The 27,699-nt window shown below is 41.3% G+C and overlaps 1 protein-coding gene and 1 long non-coding RNA gene across 9 annotated transcripts in view; one reads left to right on the top strand and one right to left on the bottom strand.

Moving 5' to 3' along the window:
• LOC147026763 (uncharacterized) overlaps positions 1-27,699 on the bottom strand; it is an 86,390-nt gene that overhangs the window by 29,518 nt on the left and 29,173 nt on the right. The window lies entirely within an intron of this gene.
• PDE5A (phosphodiesterase 5A) overlaps positions 1-27,699 on the top strand; it is a 133,774-nt gene that overhangs the window by 103,376 nt on the left and 2,699 nt on the right. For 7 of the 8 annotated variants that reach the window (XM_085882554.1, XM_085882553.1, XM_085882551.1 and 4 more), the window contains 4 exons: positions 7,021-7,098; positions 7,191-7,254; positions 16,430-16,504; positions 23,114-23,197. In XM_085882554.1, the coding sequence (XP_085738680.1) occupies positions 7,021-7,098; positions 7,191-7,254; positions 16,430-16,504; positions 23,114-23,197 (301 nt within the window). The remainder of the gene's footprint in view (positions 1-7,020; positions 7,099-7,190; positions 7,255-16,429; positions 16,505-23,113; positions 23,198-27,699) is intronic. The other variant, XM_085882552.1, reaches the window with a different exon arrangement.

Below are 27,699 nucleotides of genomic sequence, written 5' to 3'. Positions count from 1 at the left end.
TTCTCCCTTTCTCTCACCATTCTTTCTCTCCCCCACCCATATCCCTCCAAGCTCACACACCACACCTCTCTATCTGAACTCCTACCTCATCCACTCCCTCTGGACTTATACCCCTTCCCCATGACAGGTGGTGGCTTGTGTGTTTATAGATTATGAGTTGTGAGAGAATGATGACTTAAACAAACCTAGTAAGGTGTATCGTGGAAAAAAAGTGATCCTATAAAGTTTCATATGAAGTGATCCGATCCATACGGAGTGTTTTGTGTTCACCTTTTTTCGCCAGCAGATTCATCTGTATTGCATGTCACGTGAGAACGGTGTCTTTGTTCGTTTACCTCACGAGTGTATGTAACATTGTATTGTTACATTTGTGGGAGGGGTTAGATATTCCCATAGACCAGATAGAAATGTACAGAATAGCACGGTCCGTGTAGGAGTAGTTATCCCATATTGATGTAATAAGTAGGGACACGTCAGCTTTAGTATATTTTTTTTGTATGTGTACCATACAGGAGGTGGTGTGTGGTAATAATTAGTTAGGGATTATGGTTAAGGAAATTGTGTGTATAAACCCCGATATAAGACTCTATCTGGGGCATTGAGAGACTTTGCAAGAGGAAGAGAGGGGCAGAGCTGTGAACGCCTCCAGGGGCGGAGTGATAGACGCCTCTGAAAGGGGCGGAGCATTGCCCGGGGAGGGGAGGGAAGAGCCGGATCGGGTGGTTGCGTGTGTCAGAGAGGTACATCGAGTTCTGAGGAGAAAGAAAACGGATGAAAAAATTTTTTGAGGAGGAGGACATCCTGCCTGCCTTTTTGGCGTTTTTGCCTTGCCTTGTTCATCAACCAACCCATGTGCCTTCATTTCCTCATCATTCTGCCAATCACCTCATTGACCCACTCATCTCCTCATCGCCTGCTCGTTGCTGCTCCGCACCTATCCTTTGACCCACTACAACCAGAGCTGAGACCCCGGTTTTGTCCCTTTCCCATACGAGATTGAGTCCGGAGTGAGGAACCTTACATCCCTTCAACTCATTTTTATTCCCATTTTATATAATTATTTATTATCGATTTGGTATTTCCCCTTTCTTCCTTATCCCAACCTGCATCATATTCCTTTCGTCGGTTCAATCTTCCCCTGGTTGTTTGTGGTTTTGGGGAAAACCCGTTGGTTTTATAAGCTTTAAGGTTCTCATGTTTCTCCTCATGACCTATGTGCGCATTGTCTGCCGTAATTCGGAACGTCTCCACAGGAGTTAAAACCGTTCGGTACATAGTGGGATTTTAAGCTCCTGCCACAACGAGCTCAACGTTAGTTGAGCCATTGACGCTACTGTATTTTGTTATATTAATGGTGCAGTGTTAAGTTGTGATTGGAATGATGCTGTTTGGGATGAAAATAAAGAGAAATTGATGAACATAAAGAGAGATGCATGTTCTTTGTGAACTGGCTGTCCACACCTGACATTCGACTGAAGGTGTCACAGGAATATGGAATTTATTGGTTCATGGTTTGTCATTCAGTGTATCTACATTGTGTATTCGCTTTTGGGCTCCTTCCTGTACACAGCACAGGTACCTCAATATATATATATATATATATATATATATATATATATATATATATATATATATATATATATATATATATATCCATCCATTGGGACCATACTCTGTGCAGAGCGTTGGTGCTGCCGAAGCAGTCTCCTTGGCTATTGGGTACAATCCTGGACGGGTCGCCACTCCGACACGGAATACCAGCAAGCAGGAACTCATTTTGCTGACCTCGGAAGGACGACAGGCAGAGTCAACCCCACCTGTTATTAATTCAACAACCAAGTGGGATTTAAACTCAGGATCCTCAGATCCCAAACCCACCACCCTAATAATTATATATATATATATATATATATATATATATATATATATATATTCGGTATATACATACATACATGTATCTATTATATATGTATATATGTATATACAGGTATATGTGAGAGAGAGAGAGAGAGAGAGAGAGAGAGAGAGAGAGAGAGAGAGAGAGAGAGAGAGAGAGAGAGAGAGAGAGAGAGAGAGAGAGAGAGAGAGAGAGATAGAGAGAGACAGAGAGAGAGAGAGAGAGGAGAGAGGAGAGAGGAGAGAGGAGAGAGGAGAGAGGACAGAGGAGAGAGGAGAGAGGAGAGAGGAGAGAGGAGAGAGGAGAGAGGAGAGAGGAGAGAGGAGAGAGGAGAGAGGAGAGAGGAGAGAGGAGAGAGGAGAGAGGAGAGAATAGAGATTTGTCTGGAATGAAATACATATTGCAAGTGCTTGACCAATTTGTGATTTTGTCAAGATCTGCAAAGAGGGAAAAGGCTGCTGCTGCCTGACTTAACGTTGAGGGATGTCATGGCAGAGGGTGCAGTCATCAGCACTAAAAATGTTTTTTTTTTTTTCCAGAGAGTCAGAGAGATCTTTGATGAATATTTGTAATAGGACTGGACGCAGAACACTGTTTTGTGGAACTGCAGCTTTAACAGATATTCCATGGAGTGTCACACTTTGACAACGAGAGTCGAGGAAGTCAGTAACCCAAGAGCTGAGTTGGCCTTGGATGCCATGGACAGATAGATTGGAGAGCAAGGCAGGATGCCAGACTGTATCAAAAGCTCGATAAATGTTTAGAGAGATGGCCCTGATCTCATGTCTGACATTGAGGGCCTCTATCCATTATTGGGTGAGTAGAAGCAGCATGTCAAGGGTGGAGTGACCTGGTCTGAATTCTAATTGGTGATCTGAGATGAGGCCATTAGAGTGAAGGAAGGAATTATTTCATTTCAACTGTGTTGATGGATCCCATGACCTGAATGATGATTGGAGCTAAGCTAATTTAAATTGTTCTGTAGTTGAGGAGATCGGTTTTTGCACCTTTTATGCAATGCAGTGATGTTGGCTGATTTCCAAGAAGATGGATGATTACATAGGGAAATGATGGGTTGAAAAGAGCAGAAAGAGGATGTGCAAGAGCAGCAGAGCAGGTTTTTTGGATACGTGAGTTTATGCCATCCAGTCCAGTTGCAGAATCAGAGTTGAGGGTTGCCAGAAACTTCTCCTTTTTCGTTTGAAAATGACACAGAGTCCAGGAGTAGTTTGGTGCGACTTGGTAAGGTGGTTAGAGAGAGTGAGCGGATGGGGACACAAGATTTGGAAGCAAACACAAAATTGAGGCATTCGGCCTTCTCACATGTGGAGTGGCAGTGATATTCATGTCTCTGCAGGTTGTGAGCTGGAGGTCAATAGACGACTGGATCGGAGCTGGGGAGTCATGGATTCACTGGATCATGGGGTGTGGTGCTGTCGGTACCTCTGCAGGAGGACGAAAGTCCGAGTCTTCAGGTCCTTGTTGCTTCCAGTCTTGCTCTACAGATGTGAGACTTTGACTCTGACAAAGGATCTGAGACAAAGACTTAACTCCTTCAATACCAGGTCTCTTCAGATATTATTGGCTTTTGCTGGTCAGACTTTGTGTCCAACGAGCGGTTGCTCATTTGTTACCTGCATAGTCCGTGAGCATCAGCTGCAGCTGTATGAACATGTGGCTCGATTTCCTGATGCTGATCCTGCTCACCAGATTCTCTCAGTGAGGGAGCCTCATGAATGGAGAAGGCCGATGGGATGACCGCATGCCTTATAGTTGCAGCATGTTGATTGGCATCTCAAGTAGATGGGGATAGGCCAGGCATCTGCCTGGGGGTTGCCAGATGGGGGCCCCTGGATTACTGATGGAAAGTGGATGCAGCAACGTGCTACTCCTTTACATGCTCCCATACTTAATCTAATGAGTGGAGTTAACTGTGGAACCATTTGAAATGAGGGAAGGTATGAAGGGGGTGCATACTTCGGAAACAAACTGCACAAGGTGCTGCCAGATTTTAGAGAAGGGAGACAAGTTTGAAAGTTCATTTTTGAGGTTGGAGATATGTTGTTTTCTGTCTCTCCTGAGAGTGGGCACACACTTGTGGGCTTTGTGGAATGAGCTGATATGACCTTCAGTTGGGTTTATTTTCCAGGAAGAGAAGGCAAGTTGTTTCAGGGTACCTGCCTCACCACAAGACTCAGTATACCATGGGCAGGAAGAATGGTAGGATAACTGAAGATGAGATGAGATGGATCTGTGCATGATAGGGAGCAGGTTTCTGTGGAAGAATTCTCAGATGAGTTAGCATCAGGGGCAGTAGATAGAGGAGACCAGTCCTGAAGAGAGGTGGCTGCTTCTAGTTCCTGCCAATCTGCCTGATTGAACTGCCAGACTCACCGCATTGAGAGAGCTCTCTGAAAATAGACAGAGAGATGTTGACTTTCACAAGCATATGATCAGATGAAATAATTGAAACAGAAGAAGAACAGGAGACATTTGCAGGGAAGTTTCTTTACGTTTGTATTCCACTGATTGGCCAGATCCGGATTCAGACCTCAACCAAAATCTAATCGGCTTGTTCTTGTCACCTAACCAACTCAAGCACTGACAGTAGTTTTGTGATAACCCATCCACAACTTTTTGAATCGTACTCTATTTAGTTTTTTGCCCCATCTCTCAACGGCGAAGAATCTGTGAATTTTTTTTTTAATTCTCGTATCCGGATCAGCATTTGGATTGTCCCCAAATTCGAATCAATTCGTCCTTGTGAAACACCAAACCTGTCCACCAATTTTCATCCGAATCCGTCCATATCGTTTTGAGATATCGTGCTATGTACCATTTTTAGCCCTATCATTCAGTGGTGAAGAATCACTTAAATTCCCGGATCCTGACCTGGATGATGAGATCTTCACCAAAATCGAATAAATTCGTTCTTGCCACACAACCAACCTGCCCACCAAATTTCGTCCAAAATCGTACACGATCTTTTGAGATATCCTGCTCACAGACAAGCAAACAAGCCGGTAGGCAGACATGGGTAGTCGACTACCCAATAGAACCTGACACGATGGGCCCGTTCGATGGGGAATGACCTGAGGATTAAGCACAAGAAAATTCATGATTCTAGCTTCAAGGGTTAATGCTGCAGATTGTTTTTTTCGTTAAAATACCCCCACATTTAGAGGTTTTTGGCCGTTGCTAGGCAACTGAGGGGTCCATAGCAACGGTTCTTTCGCACACATAACTAGGACATACCATGAACCTACCATACTAGTTTCATGTATATCTGACTCATAGTCTCTGAGATATAACGAACTTCGTTTTTTTTTATTGTTTTCGACCAGGGTTCATTCAAAATCTATCTTCTCCGACAGTTTTCATTGGATCCGGCTGGAAATTTTTGACAATATGGCTGAATGTACTGCCCACAGTCGCTCGTGGCCCGATTTTTTATTTTCAAAAAAATAATTTTTTTCTGATTTTTCAAAAAATTCAAAGTCCCGTTGCTAGGCAACCAAAGGGGCATTAGCAACCAGTACCTATGCTGCACAACGAGGTCATAAACTGGTCCTACCACCAAAATTTCATCAAAATCGAGCAACTGCAAGGGGGTCAAAAACCCCCGACAAACACACACATGGACAGACCGACACCACGACCAACAAATAAGGGTAGATCAATAGATCAAAAAAAATTTTTTTTAATGGAAAAACATTTTTTCGAAAAAATTATTTTCCGACTCGATCGACTACCCAACAGACCGACATCACGACCAACAAATAAGGGTAGATCAATAGATAAAAAAAGAAATTTTAATCGAAAATTTTTTTTTCGAATTTTTTTTCCCCGACTCGATTGACTACCCAACAGACCGACACCACGACCAACAAATAAGGGTAGATCAATAGATCAAAAAAAATTTGTTAATCGAAATTATTTTTTTTTCGACTCGATCGACTACCCAACAGACCGACACCACGACCAACAAATAAGGGTAGATCAATAGATCAAAAAAATGTTTTTAATCGAAAAAAAAATTTTTTCCAATTTTTTTTTCGACTCCATCGACTACCCAACAGACCGACATCATGACCAACAAATAAGGGTAAATCAATAGATCAAAAAAAAATTTTTTTCAAATTTTTTTTTTCCATTCGATCGACGACCCAACAGACCGACATCACGACCAACAAATAAGGGTAGATCAATAGATCCAAAAAAAATTTTAATCCAAATTTTTTTTCTACTCGATCGACTACCCAACAGACCGACACCATGACCAACAAATAAGAGTAGATCAATAGATCAAAAAAAAATTTTTAATGAAAAAAAAAATTTTTCGAATTTTTTTTTCCGACTCGATCGACTACCCAACAGACTGACACCACGACCAACAAATAAGGGTAGATCAAAAAAAAATTTTAATTGAAAACTTTTTTCGAAATTTTTTTTTTCGACTCGATCGACTACCCAACAGACCGACATCACGACCAACAAATAAGAGTAGATGAATAGATCAAAAAATGTTTTTTAATGGAAAAAAAATTTTTCGAATTTTTTTTTTCCGACTCGATCGACTACCCAACAGACCGACACCACGACCAACAAATAAGGGTAGATCAATAGATCAAAAAAAAAAAATTTTAATCGAAAAAAAAATTTCGAATTTTTTTTTTTTGGCTCGATCGACTATCCAACAGACAACCAACCAGACAGGGATGAAAACATATCCTCTGTCCACCAAGATTGGTTTTTTTCAACAATATAAAGAAAAAATTTACATATTGGGGGGTTCAAAGTGACCTCACTTCAGTCATCCAAAGGTGACATCTTGCACTATGCATTGTCACCGTGTAGTGTTAGTGGCAGCTCAATTAAGCATGAGGGATCACACATGCAAAATGAATGTTCACATAATGTTTAACAAGTTGTACTTCTCGGTTTATATAATGTTGTGGTTTGAGTTTGCGGAATAAAAAGGTTGTTTGTACGAATAGTAAATGGTACAACAAGACGTGCTATCTTGCTTCTGAAAAAAAGGTTCCATTTGCATTCCTTGTCATCGATCTGGCAAGTATTTAGAAACATTAATTATAAACCAAAAGTGTCGCTTTGTATTGCAGAACATGTGGAGAATTTCTTGACCTCGTCAACTCAGCCTCCCTGGACACCAGCAACATGCATCACCGCAGACTCCTCAGGTACTCGCAGGGATTGCTATCTTTGCGACATCGCACGATGAGTTGTGCCACAGTTTTGATGACCACCATTTTTAAAAAATGTGTCTTCACAGGGGAATGTTGATGACATCTTGTGACATCGCTGCCATCACAAAACCCTGGCCTGTTCAGAAAAAGGTCTTTATTTATTAATCTTAACCCCCAAAAAATAACATGATGCTTCGTGACTGTTTCTTAGATGTGTTGATAATTAAGTTTGTTAAGTTCTCATTGCATTGGGGGTGATTACCTCCGTCACTGAAAGTGGACGAAGGTTATGTTTTCACCCCTGTTTGTCTGTTTGTATTAGTGTCTGTTGGCAGGATATCTCAAAAAACGTATGGACGGATTTGACCGAAACTTGGTGGACAGATTGGTTGTGTGACAGGACGAATCGATTCGATTTTGGTGAACATCTGGATCCGGATCCGGATTCGAGAATTTTAAAATTTTCAATGTGATTCTTCATTATGGAGAGATAGGGCCAAAAATGATATTATATAGCATGATATTTCAAAACGTTGTGGACGGGTTATGACAAGACTTGGTGCAAGCCGATTCGATTTTGGTTGAGGTCCGGATGCAGATCCGGCATATCGGTGGGATACAAAACGTAAACCGTTCAACCAGGTGGAGGTATGCGCTGCCGAGTGCTGTTGTAGTTTATATGTTTTGGTATTCGGAGAAGACAGCGACGTGTGGGAAATTGGGAATCATGAAAAGAAAAAGGGAGGAGGAGAGAAAAGATATGGGAAGGAAGGAGAATTGGGTCAGGGGAGGGGGGGAAAAGCATGGAAACATACTTGAGATGAATGAGAGCAAAGGTAGTGGAGGTAAAGAGATGTATGTGGGAGAGGGAGGGGGCAGACAGTGGGGTGGTGGTGGTGGTGATGGTAAAAATCCAATATTCCACCATTATTGAATTTATAATATAACAGAATATTGCATCCTCATCCTTGTGAAGATATTAATTTTGCTCGTCTTCTTCAGAGAACTGCGTTGGCAGGAAATGGTTTGGCATATTAATGAAGACTGCTCTAGCCTGTGGTCAGTCACTTAAAAAGTCATCAGCTCTTTACACGTCTCACATCGACATGTGTGACCCTGGCATTAAATTTCATACCGACTTTATTTTGCTCTTCCACTAGTCTCATCCATACCTACCTTTCCACAGCCAATCCTTGAGGCTTTGACATCCAGAGACATGCACGAAGCCAATGTTTTCAAAGGAGCCTTCCTTTTCAACCGGACATGGTCGTCGAACCAATTTGCAGCCAAGTTTGTTCACTTGGTTATGCTCATCTCTGTTATCATCTGAGCTCAAGCATTTGGACATCGGTATTGCAGCTCCCTCTGAGGTTCGTAGACCGGATTGCGGCGAGATCATGGTGGGTGGTTACACCGATTTATTGGTCTGATTGCTCTGATGGTTACCATACCCAAGGAGTTGCTGTAGCTGTGTCCAATCAGCTGATTCCAATGATAATTGAGGTAACACCGGTCAACGAGCGTATTATGAGACTAAGGATTCGTCACTCCTTGGGTGTCATTTCCCTGGTCTCTGTTTATGCTCCGACTGAGGCGAGTGATCTCACCGTGAAAGACACATTCTATGCCACACTCGAGTCTGTAGTTGATCAGTATCCCAGGTGAGATATTCTTCTCGTCTTGGGGGATTTCAATGCATCTATTGGAACTGATAGGGATGGTTATAAGACTTGTGATGGTCCTCAGGGTTCTAGAACTATGAACCAGAATAACACGAAGTTCCTTGACTTTGCAAGAAGTCCCGGATGTAGGGTTGCTGGTTCATGGTTTCAACACCCACAGGCTCACCGCTGGAGTTGGTATTCCAATGCATGTGGTGTGGCAAAGGAGATGAATCATGTCCTCATTGATGGTCGCTCGAGGATAATCCAGAACTGCAGGGTCTACCAGAGTGCTCAGTTCCTCAATACTGACCACAGGCTTGTTGTAGCAACTCTGAAGTTTCAGCTTAAATCCAGGAGAATGGTACCATCCCAGCCAAGGCTGGATGTTGGCAAGCTCAAGGATGAGAGGGTAGCTGAGGAGTTTGCAAACAGGCTGAGTGAACATTTGGGGTGTCTGGGTGCTTTGGAGGATCTTGAAGAGTTGTGGAGTGCCTTCAAGACCACCCTCCGTGATGGTGCCGGTGGATGTCTTGGAACTCAACGTCGGGTGAAGAAGAATTTTGTCACTCAAGGGACACTTGATACCTTTGACCAGAGTCCCAGGGCCAGGCTGAATGGCAGAGCTGAGCTGTTCAGGGAGCTGAGGCATAAAACTGTACTTGTACTCAGGGTGGAGAAGGAGGCCTATGTGCGAGTAATATGTGAAGGGGTAGAGCATCACCTGTGGTCAAGTGATTCTCATCTTGCTTACAGGGGAATTCGCACATTGCGTTCATCCAAGCCCATCCCTCGGTGCACTGCAGTTAGAGCAGAGGGTGGTAGGCTCTTGACAGAGGAGTCCGAAGTGAAGGCTCGCTGGGCCGGTTACTTTGAGCAGCTGTGCAAGACTGATTCACCAGCTGGCGAGTTGGATGTCAGGGGTGTTACCATTCCTATTGCTGACCCTCCAATCAACTGTGGTCCACCTTCATGTGTGGAAACACAGACTGCGGTGAAGCGGTTGAAATGGGGTGAAGCTCCTGGGATTTGTGGCATCCATGCTGACCTTCTCAATGCTGGTGGAAATGCGGCATTCACGTCATTGCATGCAGTTCCGTGCTCTGTCTGGAACACAGACATCATCCCAATTGACTGGAAGAGGGGCCTTGTTGTCCCTCTCTGGAAAGGGAAGGGTGATCACCAAGACTGCAACAATTATCGAGGGGTGACGCTGCTCTCAGTGTCAGGGAAAGTCTTTGCTCAGATAATTATTGATAGGGTTCGCCACCATCTGCTTGAGCACCAGCGTTCAGAGCAGTCAGGCTTTACACCAAAGAGGTCAACGATTGACCGTATCCTTGCTCTTTCGGTCCTCAACGAATGCAGACGAGAGTTTCAGCAGGAGCTGCTTGTAACCTATGTTGATCTCAGTAAAGTGTTTGGTTCAGTGAATCAGGAAGCCCGATGGAGAATTATTGGTCTTCGTGTGGTGCCACCAAAACGGATGAATCTGATGTCTGAATTATACTCTGGTACTGAGAGTGCTGTGAGATGTGGTGACACCATCTCTGACTTATTTCCAGTTGTTACTGGAGTTCGTCAGGAGTGTGTACTGGCCCCCACACTTTTTAACACTTGTAAAGACTGGATTCTGGGGAGGATGTCGGAGAGATCAAGCTGCAACGCATCATTTGGGAATGTCAAGATCTCTGATCTTGATTTTGCAGATAATGCAGTCATCTTTGCGGAGACTCTAGATATCCTTTTGGGGTCCCTCAAGGTCTTGAAGGAGGAGTTGGAGCCACTGGGATTATGGGTTTCCTGGGTCAAAAACTAAGATCCAGGCTTTCGGTGACATCTTGGATGCTGCTATCTTGTCTGTACCTGTTTTTGGTGAGTATGTTGAGTTCACGGAGAGATTCACTTTCCTTGGCAGTGATATTCATGTCTCTGCCGGCTGTGAGCCAAAGGTCAACAGACGTCTGGGTCGGCCGTGGGGAGTCATGGATTCACTGGATCATGGGGTGTGGCCCTGCCGGTACCTGTGCGGGAGGACAAAAGTCCGAGTCTTCAGGTCCTTGGTGCTTTCAGTCTTGCTCCATGGATGTGAGACTTGGACTCTGACTAAGGATCTGAGACGGAGACCAAATTCCTTTGGTACCAGGTCTCTTCGGAGAATCCTTGGCTATCACTGGTCAGACCTTGTATCCAACGAGCCATTGCTGAGAGACTCAAATTAAATTTGTTTCCTGCATAGTTCATGAGCATCAGCTGTGGCTATATGGATATGTGGCTCGTTTTCCTGACGCTGATCCTGCTCACCAGATTCTCTCAGCAAGGGAGCCTCGTGAGTTGAGGAGGCCAATGGGCCGACCACGTGCCTCGTGGTTGCAGCAGATTGAACAACATCTCGAGGAGATGGGGAAGGGCCAGTCATCTGCCTGTGGGATGGCCAGCCGGAGGCCCTTGGAGTGCCAGTGGAAAGAGGACACGGCGGCGCGCTGCTCCGGCACATGCTCCCATTCCTGACCTGACCTTATGCTCAGGATAAGGGCTCATCTTTTTATTATGTACATCAATGTGGCCTGAAGTTTTTCATCCACTCAACCTTCCCTCCTCCCAAACTTCGTTCCTTTTTCCCCAATCCTCCCACACGACTCCTCATTCCTGCCTTTTCTGTCCCATCACCCTTCTCCTTCTTTTCTCAATTTAAAATTTCTCATTTTTGTGCCCTTATCCCATCCCATGTTTTTGTAAAAAAAAAAATTTCTCCAAATTTTGTGTTTTCTTTTGGCAAATTCAAGCTCAAGCCTCTGAAATTTGAACTTTGAGACAATTCACATTTCATTTTATCGACAATGTCTAAAGTTCATGTCTCGGGTTTGGGTGCACATTGTACACAGCATACTGATATTATCAGACGTCAGTGTGCTTTACATGAATGACAGGGATGTGAAAGCCTTGTCTCCAATTGAGGCCCCAAAAGTTCCTTGTATGAGAACCAATCCAAAGCAGAATCAAGCTTCTTCAGAGAAATCCTTTTGTGTGTTTATAACAAAGGCAAAGGTCGAATTAGACGTCATATCATCGTTTAAATATGTGGTGCTGTTACAAGCCCTCTGTGTAAGAGTTCAAGGAAAGATAGAAAAAGTTTTCGCCAAAACATGAAGGAATTGTCCTGTGCCAGCAAATCTTGGCACAAACCTTAATCCATTTCTTTGTATTTTCCAGCCATTGTCATAAATTTTCTCCAACAGTGGGTGAGTTTCACAGTTTTAGGTTGTACAAAACAAACATTTTTTACTGCCTCCTCATGTGTGCGACTCCTTTGAAGGAGAATTAGCAGATAACGATAAGAAACACAAGTTTTAAAGGCATTCTCAGCATGAGTTTGTGGAAAAAGCACAAAATAAAGATATGGCCATGATATCAGCCTTCTGCAAATCACACAATCGTGGCTATCTTAATTACAATGGAGCGAATGTGCATTTGGCTACATATCTTTATATATATATATATATATATATATATATATATATATATATATATATATATATATATATATATATATATACATATATATATATATATATATATATATATACATATACATATATATATATATATATATATATATATATATATATATATGTATACATATATATATATATACACACACACTGATGAGCCAAAACATTATGACCACCTGCCTAATATGCTGTTGGTCCTCCATGTGCACGCAAAACAGCACCGACCCATCGAGGCATGGACTCTACAAGACCCCTGAAGGTGTCTTGTGGTATCTGGTACCAAAACATTAGCAGCAGATTTTTCAAGTCCTGTAAGTTGCGAGGTGGAACCGCCGTGGATCGGACTTGTCGGTCCAGCACATCCCACAGATGCTCAATCTGATTGAGATTTGGAGAACTTGGAGAACAGGGCAACACCATGAACTCTTCATCATGTTCCTCAAACCATTCTCGAACAATGTGTGCAGTGTGGTAGGGCACATTATCCTGCTGAAAGAGGCCACTGCCATCAGGGAATAACATTGCCATGAAGAGGTGTTCCTGGTCTCCAATGATGTTTAGGTGGGAGACACGTGTAAAATTGACATCCACATGAATGGCAAGGGATTCCCAGAAGAACATTGCCCAGAGCTTCACACTCCCTCCACCGGCTTGTCGTCTTCCCACAGTGCATCCTGGTACCATCACTTCCCAAGGTTAACAGCGCACACGTACACGACCATCCATGTGATCTAAAAGAAAACGGGACTCATCGGAGCAGGCGACCTTCTTCCACTGCTCCATGATCCAGTTTTGATGCTCGCCTGGCCATTGTAGGTGCTGTCAACGGTGGACAGGGGTCATGATGGGCACTCTGACTGGTCTGCGGCTATGCAGCCCCATACGCAGCAGGGTGCGATGCACTGTGGATTGTGACACATTCCTCCCGTGACTACCATTAAAATTTTCTGTGCCTTGTGCCACAGTAGACCTTCTGTCGGTTCGGAGCAGACGGGATAGCTGTCGTTGCCCTCACGCATCAATGAGCCTTGGGCGCTCAATACCCTTTCACCGGCTTGTGGTTTGCGCCTCCTCGGACCACTGTCAGTGGGTACTCACCACTGCTGACCAGGAGCACCCCACAAGCCTTGCCGTTTCAGAGATGCTCTGACCCAGTCGTCTGGCCATGACAATTTGGCCTTTGTCAGTCACTCAGGTCTTTACTCCTGCCAATTTCTCCTGCATCCAACACTTGAACTTCAAGAACTGACTGTTCACTTGCTGCGTAATATATCCCACCCCTTGACAGGTGCCATTGTAACAAGATAATCAATGTCATTCACTTCACCTGTCAGTGGTCATAATGTTTTGGCTCATCAGTGTATACACACATACATTTACATATATATATATATATATATATATATATATATATATATATATATATATATATATATATATATATATATACACATACACACACACATACATACATACATTCATACACATATAAAGCTCAGTTTCTGTCTGTGTCACAAGCGCTGCCCATTTTATAGGCCACGTCTCCCCCCCCCTCTTCCTCAGCATCATAAGCACCGTCCATTAGCCAGGCCACGCCTTTCCCTCCAGCGGGACAGCAACGTGCGGCACAAAGCGGGGAGTTGTTTCATGTCATATAATTTGTCCTTTTTTTCTTCTCATTATAATTCCCAGGCAATGCCGGCAGCAGTGATATTGATATAGGGGTCAAAATTGCAACGTCAGTGAGTCATACGCTGTGACATCTTTGTAAAAATCTCGATAAATAAAACAGAAAAATGAGTATGTGTATGTGCAGTATGTTCCTTATCTCACTACTCCTAGGTCACTGGGCCAATCTCAAGCAAACTTTGTGGGATGATCACATATTTAACTTCAGCGAAGATTGAACATACTTCACATAAAATTCCCCTTCTGCACCCCCCCCCCCCAAAAAACAAAAACAAAAAACATTATCATCACATGTAAATTTAACATTGTTTTGCATTTTATACCACAAAAACTCTACAGTGTTGGCCAGCAAGACCAAATATGATTACAATATGTCACAAAAATAATTTTCAGTGTTACAGTGTGCCCCAGAAAAATCACTTTGTGGAAAAATCACCACTTTAAATTGCCTACCAAAGGTGAGCCGATGCGAGTGAAAATAATATGAGGCCAAAGATCTCATTACTTTAAAAACATAAATGCTTTACAAACATTAATTGAATATCCTGGCATTTGTCGTAGCTTTGTTTGCATAATCTTTACATAATAAGCATAACTTCTACATACTTAGTCCGGTAGATTTGTTGGACCGTCAGATCCTCTTTTCTGCAACACTTTCGAAGGTATAAATACAGTACTAACTAGAGGGGGAGCACTCGGTAGAGTGCAAAACCTCCGCCGCCAATACTGCTGGGTCACTTAAGTGAACCTGATATCCTATTCATTGTGGGTCAAAACGGATCAGACTCTACTGAACCACGATTGAATAAACTAAACTAGATCGATGTGCATGTAGAAATGCCCAAAAAAAAATCGAAATTTTTTTGAAAAAAAAGTTGCAAATTTTTTTTTTCTCTAACAATTTTTTTTTTGGGGGGGGGGGGGTTGGAAATCACTTAAAACATGTAGAAATGCAAAAAAAAAAAAATTCAAATATTTTTTTCAAAATGGCCGCCATAGCGGCCAGATTGGACTTAGGACCAAGTCCATAATCTAATGGCATGATCCTTGGACCATACCTAATCCCTCCACCAAGTTTCGTCGAAATCCGTCCAGGAGTTTTTCTGTAATACTGTTCACAAACAAACAAACAAGAGGGGGAGCACTCGGGAGAGTGCAAAAGCTCCGACGCCAATACTGCTGGGTCACTCAAGTGAACCTTATATCTTTTTCATTAAATATGATGTCAACAGTGCTGACAGAGTTATAGTTCTCTTCTCCATTTTTTTGGGGGGCGGGGGGTTGGAAATCACTTAAAACGTAGAAATGCAAAAAAAAAATATTTTTTTCTCTAAATTTTTTTTTTGGGGGGGGGGGTAACAATTTTTTTTGGGGGGGGTGGAAATCACTTAAAACATGTAGAAATGCAAAAAAAAATTTGCTCTATTTTTTGGGGGGGGGGTAACAATTTTTTTTTGGGGGGGGACCAAGTCCAAAATTTAATGGCATGATCCTTGGACCATACCTTACCCCCCCCCCCCCACCACGTTTCATTGAAATCCGTCGAGGAGTTTTTCCGTAATACTGTTCACAAACAAACAAACAAACAAACAAACAGAAAGGGGTGAAAACAGTTACCTCCGATCTTCGATGGCGGAGGTTAATAAACCTGCTCTTGGAAACAAGGCTTATGGGACAATTGATGAACGATCTGTGCTCACAGTATCATGAAATACAAGTGCACACATTGGAACCTCAAACAGGACAACCAAAACTATTTATGGTTTTATTACCCTCGTCAGATGAGACGGTATTGCATTTGGGTTTGTTTGTCTGTCTCTGTCTGTCTGTCTGTCTGTCTGTCTGTTTGTTTGTTTGTTTGTTTGTCCACACATAATGTGCCAACTCAGACCACAATTTTTACACATTATCATTTTTCAATCAACTACCTCTAGAAATTATGTACAATTAGAATGCGAGTATGTCTATAAAGTATGTACAGTACAATGAGGATGTGAGTACATCCTTAAAATACATACTATAAAACCACACAAACACCACACAAAACAAGTCCTGGTGAGGAACTGCAATCGTTGATTGCTCTTTCTAGTTTATCCTTTACAAGCAAAAGATCATAATTAACTAGAACTCAACATCTTGAAAACTTTCACTTCTCAGTTAACATCGAAAGTTGCTTCCTGTAGCTCATGTGCACCAAGAGGAGAGTGGGTGGACGAGTGATACTGACGCATTGATTCTCTTTTCAGTGACTGATAATTTTCCCCCAAACACACCAACCTTAGTGAGTGCTCCCTTCTTGGGGAAGCATAAAGTTCCATGCAAAGTTTGTATGGTTTATTGCAACCTTGATAACTTCTTAAATTAAATATGCAATGATAAAATTGTGTCCATGTAATTAGTTTGGGCTGCCCACCTCACTTGAAAAGCAGGATAACTTATTTGACATGACAATTCATCTCCCAGATTGCTGAACTTGTGGTGCAGGAATTCTTTGCACTGGGTGACAAAGAGAAGGAGGAGTTCAACACAGATCCCATCGTAAGTATTAGCTGTGGTGTAGTCATGCCCCTCCCCGTGGGCTACACCACATTAGCGACTGGCATCTCTGTATTTGGGTCAGCTATTCCATAAACAGCCAATTGCATTTTTTTTAAACTAGAAACTTAACTTATAGTCTGAGGACAGATGATTTACTTGCCTTTCTTGTATGAGAAAGTTTTATATTGTTGTCTGTGCTGTTTGTGCAATCACTTGTCACAAACTACTCCAAAGTGATAAAGCTAAAAAAAGAATGCAGATCAAATGTGAATAAGTTAGATTAACAGAGAAAAAATCAGATGATTCTCAGTTGAATAAGTGTTCAACCTCTTGCCTAATTAACCCTAAATCACTTCAGGAGTAAGTTATTTGTTTGACAGGTTACAAAATAAGTGTGATAGGTTTCACATATATATATATATATATATAATCAGTGGTTTAACTTAATTAACCTCCTCCACTTGTCTCAGGAGTTTTAATGTGCAACTCACTTGGTTCACCGACAAGGGAAAGTTGAAGACCAAGGAGCTTTCTAAATAAGTCAGACATAAAGTGGTGGAAAAACACCGTTCAGGAGAGAGTTACAAGAAGATTACAAAGTCACTCATCCCTTTGAGTATGATGATATCCAACATTAAAAATTGGAAGACGTATCATACCACCCAGACTCTACCCAGATCAAGTCGCCCATCCAAACCCAGCAGTTGTGCAAGCAGGAAACTGGTTTGGGATGTCACTGTAAATCCAACCATGACTTTGAAAGATCCGTAAGGCTCCATGTCCGAGATGGGGGTCAGTGTTCATCAATCAACAATATTCCCAGTCCCTTCACTAAGCTGGACTCTATGGACAAGTGGCAAAAAAGAAGTCATTACTGAAAAACATGCATCTAAAAGCTGATATGGAGGTTGCAAAAAGCATCTTAATGATACTGCAGGCATGTGGAGAAGAGTTATTTGGTCAGACGAGAGAAAAATTGAAATTTTTGGTCCAAATTCAAAGTGTTACATGTGGCGCAAGCCTAACACTGCACATCACCCAGTCAACACCATCACTACTGTCAAGCATGGTGGTGGCACCATCATGTTATGGAGCTGCTTTTCATTAGCAGGGACTGGCAAGCTTATCAGGATCGAAGGGATAATGGATGGTGCAAAGTACAGGATAATCCTTGATTAAAACCTGCTCGAGTCAACCATGAATCTGAAACTGGGTCAGAGATTCACATTTCAGCAGGACAATGGTGCAAAGCACAAAGCTAAAGCCACACTGGAGTGGCTGAATAAGAAGAAAATAAATGTTCTTGAGTGGCCCGAAGTCATGACTCAAACCCAATTGAACATTTATGGTGAAATTTGAAGATTGCAGTCCATCAACGATCCCATCAAACTTGTCAGAACAACTAGAGCAACTTTCACGTGAAGAGTGGGGAAGGATTTTACCATCTCATCTCACAGTGTAAAGCCTGAAGATATCTCCCCAAAAGACTCATCGCAGTCATTGCTGCAAAAGGTGCTTCCACCAAGTACTGACCTAAGGGCCTGAATACTTTTGCAACCAGTGAATGCAGTTGATTTTAGGAGAGGTTCTATCCAGCACTTGATGATTGACTTCATGGTGTAGTGAGCAGTGGAGACAGTCATAACGAATTTTACAATTAAGGTCATTGTGAAGCAGAGAAGGAAGCAGTGCGGTATGGATTTACAGCATTTGCCCCAGCCAGACGAGTGATGGGGCTGTCAGGCTATTAGCTGAAGGGAATCACCAACATGAATGATGGCCTGCACAAGCCTTGTGGGATCAGCTCACATTGAGGCTGGAGCTCCGGCGAATGCTAACCTTCCGAGGCCAACAAAATAGCCTCGCATCAAAAGGAAAATCTCCCCGACTGGAGAGCAAAGCAATCCAAGCTAAGTTATCTAACAAGCAGCTCTCCCTGGTGTGCTCTTTTCTTTAGTGTGCCCTCTTGACCACACTCTTTGCACACACAGGTTCTTCACACATTGACCTTTCTTATCTTGATCTCCTTATTCACACACTTTTTAAGTTCTGTGTTCCAGGCACCTCCTTGCCTTTCAGTGGCCAATCATATGGCTGCTCTTGGTGTCCATATATATATATATATATATATATATATATATATATATATATATTGTATCCCTTCTGACACACTCTATTTAAGTCGAGTGGCTCACTCAAGAACAGTCTACTGTATATGGTGTTGTCCATTGACCATGTGATAATCATCAAGTCATACCATCTGCAATTCCTTCAAATCCTGGAGCATGGAAGGGATACTAGTTATCATAACACCTCCAGGGAACAATGTGTTTGTTATGTGATCACACAGCAAATCCAGCCACATGCTCTTGATGCAGATGAGATTGTCTTATGGTGAAAAACTATAAGAATGTAGGACCAGGCAAACCTCATAATGAAAACTAACAAGTGATGCTCTACAGAAGAAGCTCATTTATACTGAAAAATTCAATGACACTTGGAACAAGAAGAGACAACAAGGTTTTATGCTATATGTTAAAAAAGATCAAGGCATAAAAGCACTTTTCAAATAGGCATAAAGAATGAAAGAAAAGAAATCCCAGCCATATGATTTCCCAGCCAGGGGCATCATGTTTGTGAAATAAGCCTAAAAAGGAATGAAAGTGAAAATGATTTCCTTGTCGGGAAATGATTCCCTTACCACCTGATCCAAGCCACGAAGCCCTTTCATCTCCCTCCCACTCAGGAGTGATCTGATCTGATTTGTGGCATGCACCTGAAGACCATTGGGTACGATATTGCCATTTCTAGGGTCAAATAGACTCGCCGGTGTCCCTTTCCTCTCATGGCCAGGTATGGGTTGGAATTAGAAATTTTTTCCAAGGTTCTGGCACATAATGTCCAACTTTTGTGAAATACACAGTGGGATGTTTTTTTAGTAAATTTCATTCAGCAAATGCTGATAGACAGGACCCTAATTTTACAACCCCTCTGACGGGCAGCATTCTCAATGATGCATTGCTCTGCCTGTGAAGCTGCAGGGTGACCGTTTATTGTCCTGTCGGGAATCTAATCCGGACAGGATACCTGAAAGGGGAGTGTGCTCCATCTGCGCTATCCTGTTAGTCCCCCTAACACCCAAGTAAACACCCAGTAAAAGATTCCATAGACTGGGACAGTTGGTGAAGACTACGGTAGTTAATCCTAGTCATCTTGGTATAAAAAAGATGATAAACAAATACATACGATACATTTTGCAGCATCAAAAAAGCAAGAAATGTTTTCTGAAATGCCACTGCCAAGCGGTTTTGATGCTCGTCAGGGGGACCATCGAAAAGGTCAAGGTCACGAGAGAATATGTAACATAATTTATCGAATGATGTTGTTAAAGAATCAACTTAAATCGCTCACCTTCAACTCTAACTTACGCAAACTAGTGGGGCAACTTTGCTAAATAGAGCATAACAATTGTGCATTTTATGCCTGGTGTTGGCTTAATGGTTAAGGTAGTGGGCTTGGGATCCTAGGGTCCTGAGTTCAAATCCCGCTCAGCTGTTGAATTAACACCAGGTGGGGTTGACTCTGCCTGTCATCCTTCCGAGGTCGGCAAAATGAGTGCCAGCATGCTGGTATACTGTGTCGGAGTGGCGACCCGTCCAGGATTGTTCCCAATAGCCAAGGAGACTGCTACGGCGGCACCAACGCTCTGCACAGAGTATGGTCCTAATGGATGGAATTGTGCATTTTGAGGAAAGCACCAAATTTGGCACACTAGTAACCTATCATATTATGAACAGATTTGGATATTGGGCCATCTCAAAATTTTTGATGGCAGTGGAAAATGGCTGCCACAGCCATCAGCGGCTGAATTTGAGATGGCCCAATATCCAAATCTGTTCATAATATGATAGGTTACTAGTGTGCCAAATTTGGTGCTTTCCTCACAAAATGCACAATTGTTAGGCTAAGTTGCCCTACTTAACTACCTTCCCGTTCATTGTGATCTTCCCCTCAAGACGGTGCTGAGAGAGAAATCCACGTAATAGTATAATCCATTTTCCAGGACCTTGGATCATTGTAAATTTATAGGACACGGAGGGAATTGGTCTTTTTTTGTTGTTATGGCACATCAGAACGCAACAACGTGTTTTGTTCCAAATGGAGGATGACAAAAGATATTGAAAGGGAAAGAAAACATATTGTTTGACGTGAATATTGTTAGGAATGAACGGAACTGACATTTCTTATTTCAACCATGTTTTGTGTGTATCATTTGCTATCACAGTGAGGGAGATGGAAATGACCACCATGCTGTTTGTGATTTTAATAAAATGATATCAGACTTGATTGGCAGGAATAAAAGATTGTATTCAAGTCGAAAAACTTAATGGACTATTAAAAAAAAAGATAATGCAACTTTTGCATTAAGAATAAATTCAGCTAACTGTTTGGCAACAGAAAAGAGCTTGGCTTACCGATAGTTTTACTGTACATAATGTGAAAAGTTTACATTGAAAACATCCATTTTAGATTTCCAACAAAGCAATGATAGCTTCGTGCAACTAGTTTAGATTTTTGCAGCAGCCTTATGAGCCACTTATCCCAAAGAGGAAAGATGATGATGATGATGATGATGATGATGATGATGATGATGATGATGATGATGATGATGATGATGATGATGATGATGATGATGATGATGATGATGGTGATTTTGTTTTTTCCCATTATGTTGGTTTTTGTTCGTGTTTGATCATAATGAAGGCCTGCTCTGATCTCGGCAGAAGACACGATCCATGGTGGCATTTCACCATTACGATCTGGAACAACATTCCAGCAATCCGCATCATGATAATGACTAATAATAATCTAATAAACAAACTTTGTCGTCTGTCTGTGTGTATGTTCGTGTTTTTTGCAAAGACCAATGGTTCCGCCAACCACTACATTTGGCACACAGACCAAGTCCAACATGGGTATTGTCCTCAGGGTATTTTCACTCACCACCTCAGCCTTTTAAGACCCCAAAGACCATCAAGAACCCAAAGATCCATAAGACCAATTAAGATCCTTTAAGACCCTGAAGATCCTTTATAAGACCTCAAAGATCCTTTAAGACCCTTTGAGACCTCAAATACCCCAAAAAGCCTTAAGACTCCATCAATCTGTGAAGTTGTCTGTAAAGCTGTATGATATTATGTCTATTAATTAGGTACTGTTTGAACATCAGTTGCACCATAACTATACGTACGTCTATTAATTACGTACTCTTGCGATGTACCTTTTAAACCTTTCGACCCTTTAGACTGTTGAGACCCTTTAGACCTTTGAAGAACCCCAAGAACCTTAAGACCTCTAAGACTTATAAAGACCTCGAAGACCCCCAAAACCCTTTACCCCCTAAATACCCATAAGACCCCGAAGACCCCAAATACACTTTAGACCACAAAGACCCTTAAAGACCTTGAAGACTCTTTAATACCCTTTCAACTCCAAAAATCGTCAGACTTTTAAGATCCCAAAAAGTCTTACACCCTTCAGACAGATTAGACAGCTTGGACACTTGACTATTTGGAGCTTTAGACCACTTGGACCTTTTTAGACCCTTTCTACATGTTTGAGAGATGAGACCCTATCGACCCCTTCGACACTAACCACTATTGGAGCATACTCTTTAGACCATCGATAACCTTTTAAGCACACACCACACAAACATCAATAGTCTTCTTGAAAAACACAGACTATACCTTATTTCAGCAAAGAATATGCAAACTCGACCCACCCAGAGTTTTGCTTATTACCTCCTCCACCGAAGGTGAAGGAGGTTATGTTTTCACCCCCTTTCTGTCTGTTTGTCTGTGCGCAGAATATCTCAAAAAGTTGTGGACGGGTCTGGATGAAATTGCGTGGACGGGTTGGGTGTTTGACAAGCACAAACTGATTAGATTTTGGTGAAGATCCGGATCCGACTACTGGTATTTTTAAAGTGATTCTTCACCATTGAGAGATTGGGCTAAACTAATATATAGCACAATATCTCAAAAAGTTGTGGACGGATTCGGACGAAACTTGGTGGACATGTTGTGTCCCTGCAGCAACCGGTGTGATTAAACTTTGCACGGCCTCCTCTTTCATCCAGAGGATGGTCGAGGGTGATGTTTGGATAAAATTGATCCCAGATAAAACCAGATAATTGACCTTCAGGCCTCGACCAGGTCTTCTGCCTCTACAGTGCCTGCGTTGTTTTTCTTCCCTGGAGTGATCGAGTCATATGTATTCTGAAGATCGTATGTTAAGGTCATCGTGATTTGTTGTCAACAACGTAAATTTAATTATCATCATGTTTACATGTGCACCTGTTATTAAAAAGATTGCTTTACACAGGTTTATTTTAACACCTCTGTGTTCAGGCCTTGAGTGAGTGTGTTGCTTATACACTGCCTGAGTTTTCCCTTGGAGCGATCAAGTAATATATTTGGTGAAGATCGTATGTTGAGGTTGTAGTCATTTGTTGTCAACAACACAAATTTAATTACTAGAATATGCCATTGAATTTCCCCAGGCAACACCGGGTACTTCATTTCGTCATTAATATTTGTCATACATCAGGACATACTGAATCGTGAGAAGAAGCACAGAATTCCTGCTCATCAAGTCAACTTTATCGACTCATTGTGTTTGCCTTTATACAAGGTACGGCTCAGCTTTTAGCCAATCATGTTTGATGACTATGTGTATAGACTTCTTGGATATCTGGTAGTGATGAAACTGAGGACATTCTTTGTGTTGTTACCCTGTGTATATTTATTTCCCCTGTTGGTGCCTCTGTTTTGACCGTTTCTCCTCTGCTCGAGTTCCCTTTGCTCTCTTTCCTTTCCCACCTCCTCCATGATACACGTGTCATGACTGCAATCCCTCCATTTTTTTAATACAATGTCGAGGCTCGTATAAGAGCTAACACACAGAATGTATTTTTGGTTAAACTCCTATAAGTTAAACTCCCAAAGCCCAAACTTACTATTCACCTCCACTCTTTTGATCCTCATTTGTCCTATTTGTGAAACTGCATTCCTGAGGTTGTGCTATTGCACTCTTCCCTCCAGGACTTCAAACAAGAGGTGCACTCACATATCCTGTTATCCCCTATACCTGTGATATTTTCAAGCCCATTGACCCTACCTAACCCATCCATGTTACCTACAGGTTACTGTGTCACCCTCCCCCCCTCTTTTCCTCTCCATTCATTCCCTTACTTGTTTTGCCCATATGTTGCCCATCTGCCCCACTGTCAGAAAGTTGCCTTTTACCATCTGTCACCTTGCTCTTCCATGAGCCAATATTTTTTTTATGGAAAAAATAATTAATTCCATCGATAGCCTGTATATTGGAACGATGCATGTAATGTTTTACCTTGTGAACATAATAAATGACAAGCAACATAACAAAACATGAACATAACAAATGTTTCAATGGGTACATTTGGTATCAGGGTGTAACAAGAGGTGTGGCCCACCCTGTACATGCATGCCAGATTGCATAGATGACCCATTTTACTCCTTCTGGAAAAGCAGTTTTTAAAGGGACACTTGAAGTTGTATTTACGATTGTCTTTAAATTTCAATCCTAGATTGAAGCATTGTCCGATACATTCGAGAAGAAAATGAAACTGTCGTTAACTACTGTAGAAGGGCACTCGGTAGAGTGCATACCACTGCAAAGCTGATTAGTTTATGTTTGGTATCCCACTGATACACCGGATCTGGATTCAGACCTGAACTAAAATTTAATCTGCTTGTTCTTGTCACCTAGACGACTAATCCACCAATTTTCATCCAAATCTGTCCTTAACTTTTTGAGATATCGTTTCAGCCCTATCAACCAATGGTGAAGAATCACTTAAAAATGATCACATCCAGATCCAGATTCGGATCTTCACCAAAGTAAAATCAATTCTTCCTTGTTACATACCCAGACTGGCCCACCAAGTATCGTTCGAATCCGTCCACAACTTTTTGAGATATTTTGTTCACAAACAAGAAAGATGTCATGCACAGCACGATACTTTCAAAATCCATAAAACTAATTTGACCTCAAAAATAATTGGTGTTTGAATTCAATGACCAAATATGCAACTCCTCTTCAAATTCCAAGTCAATGGGATGAAAAGTGACAATTTTAGAAATTTGGTGTATGTTAAACTTTTGGCCGATATGGACCTCAAAAATAATTCGCTGGTTGAATTCAAATACCTGATATGAAAATCCTCTTCAAATTGTAAATCAATGGGATGAAAAAAGATAATTTTAGAAATTCGGTGTATGTTGACCTTTTGGCCGATATGGGCCTCAAAAATAATTCGCTGGTTGAATTCAATGACCTGATATGAAAATCCTCTTCAAATTTCAAGTCAATCGGATGAAATTGACAATTTTAGAAATTCGGCCTATGTTGACCTTTTGGCCCATGTTGACCTCAAAAATACTAGTTTGTTGAATTCAGTGACCTGATATGCAAATCCTTTTCAAATTTCAAGTCAATGGGATGAAAATTAAGGATTTTAGAAATTCCACCTAAGATGTTGACCTTTTGGCCCATGTTGACCTCAAAAATACTAGTTTGTTGAATTCAGTGACCTGATATACAAATCCTTTTCAAATTTAAAGTCAATCGGATGAAAATTGACAATTTTAGAAATTCGGTGTATGTTGACCTTTTGGCCAATATGGACCTCAAAAATAATTTGCTGGTTGAATTCAGTGACCTGATATGACAATCCTCTTCAAATTTCAAATCAATCGAATGAAAATTGACAATTTTAGAAATTTGGCCTATGTTGACCTTTTGGCCCATGTTGACCTTTTGACCCATGTTGGCCTCAAAAATACTAGTTTGTTGAATTCAGTGACCTGGTATACAAATCCTTTTCAAATTTCAAGTCAATGGGATGAAAATTGACAATTTTTGAAATTCGGTGTATGTTGACTTTTTGGCCGATATGGACCTCAAAAATAATTCGCTAGTTGAATTCAGTGACCTGATATGAAAATCCTCTTCAAATTTCAAATCAATCGAATGAAAATTGACAATTTTAGAAATTTCGTCTATGTTGACCTTTTGGCCCATGTTGACCTTTTGACCCATGTTGACCTCAAAAATACTAGTTTGTTGAATTCAGTGACCTGATCTGCCAATCCTTTTCAAATATCAAGTCAATAGGATGAAAATTAAGGATTTTAGAAATTCCACCTAAGATGTTGACCTTTTGGCCCATGTTGACCTCAAAAATACTAGTTTGTTGAATTCAGTGACCTGATATGCAAATCCTTTTCAAATTTCAAGTCAATCGGATGAAAATTGACAATTTTAGAAATTCGGTGTATGTTTACCTTTTGGCTGATATGGACCTCAAAAAGAATTCGCTGGTTGAATTCAGTCACCTGATATGAAAATCCTTTAAAAAATTCTACTCCCTTTAAAAACCTTATTATTTTTTTCATTGAATTATATAGTTTGAACACTAGAACGCAAACCGCCTTATTGGCACTTCCAAAAACCTTCAGTTTAGCACTACTTTGGCAAAAAGTATATGTCGACTTGACCAATCAAATTTTCCGCTCGTGTTCTCAGAGCTGGGGAACATTGAGATTCATACAAAATAGTGATGCCCTGCAATGCAACGCACAGGCTAACTTCATCCAAATAAAAAGGGAGGGGTAATCCTGACCAAGTCCTTTTCTCAAGACTGTGCTGGGTAAGGTGTTCTGTGAACTCTGTCATTGCCCTTGTTTCAATCAGATGATTGATATTTACCATTGCTGTTGGAATGCAAATAATCAAATGATGCTTCAAATAGCCTTATGTTGCTTTTTGCTTCTGAACGTATTCTTCAAGCCTGCAATCAACTTTATTTTAGTCTGTCGTTGAGCATTTCGAGAAAAAGTTTGTCACAACAAACTTGAGAAATTCTTCTTAAAGTACAAAACATCTGTAAATAATTGTTCATATAATTTCACAATGCTTTTAAATGTGCGATAAGATGGTGCAGAGGGACTACTGAGCTGCCTGGTCTGGGTTTGGTTCTCGGCCCAACTATAAACTGTAGAATTGATGCTTTGTAACTGGGGCATTGTATAACAAAGTGTGCTGTCCATCGGATGAGCATTAAGACCTACTACTAGCATTCGTTTGTGGATGTTAAAAATATCCCATGGTGCCTTTCGTAAAGAGGGGTGAGTTATCGTTGGAACGCTGAACAAATTCCTGCCTTATGAGCAGCTCTACTCCTACATCAGGTCTGGCCCAACAATCCATGCCATGTGATCCTTCAACCCCATAGTAAATATAGGACATTGCATAAGGTGATGATTATGATCAATGTTTGTAAATGTATAACGACTGTAAACGCAAGTACTGTATACAAGTCACTGGGATTTCAAAGGAATACGTATTTATTGGGTTCAAGTGTTTTTATTTTAATGAGCACTTTCTCGTTTGTAAACGAATGCAATACACATTAATTTCAACATCCTCCTACATTTTAGCACTGCTCATTAGGATTAATTTGATGGATATTACATGTTGTGGGGATTTTTTTTTCCAAGACTTCATTTATCACCAGGATCAATCCTAATGTTTGAGTGTGTAAAATTACTATGGCAGTCGGAATAAATGCTTTCTTTTCAGAAAATGTTCCTTGGAAGAAAGTTACAGACAAAATATTGAACCTTCAGCTTCACAAAGTAAAACTTTGATCCAATCATTTCAATGACGACATGGTAGGGAAAAAAAAGAGATAATCAACAAGCAAGAATCACACTCGAGGACCGTTATTCTTCTTCCGGACAATGGTAATCAATACAAATATAAAATACAATTGGATCCTAATTTTCCAACACAAACTAAACAGAAGAGTGTAAAAGAATGTAATAGAAAAAAATTATGAGCAACGTCTCTTTTGTGTTGAAGACACCAAGCTGTTTAAATTGGAAGATATGCAGTGGCCAGCAAAAGTATTCACCCCCCCCCCAAACGTTTTCACATTTTGATGCCACCTGAGCTTATTTCAAGATACTTTCAAATCAAACTTAATATATCGAGTCTTCACAAAGTAATCCAAAGTGATAAAGCTAAAAAAATGCAGATAGAATGTGAATAAGTTAGATTAACAGAGAAAATCAGATGATTCTCAGTTACAT

Source organism: Eptatretus burgeri, chromosome 5, assembly GCF_056783735.1.
Source record: "Eptatretus burgeri isolate ZD-2024b chromosome 5, Ebu_testis_v1, whole genome shotgun sequence".
In the NCBI taxonomy this organism is placed as follows: domain Eukaryota; kingdom Metazoa; phylum Chordata; class Myxini; order Myxiniformes; family Myxinidae; genus Eptatretus; species Eptatretus burgeri.
This window is presented reverse-complemented; position numbering and strand designations above follow the sequence as displayed.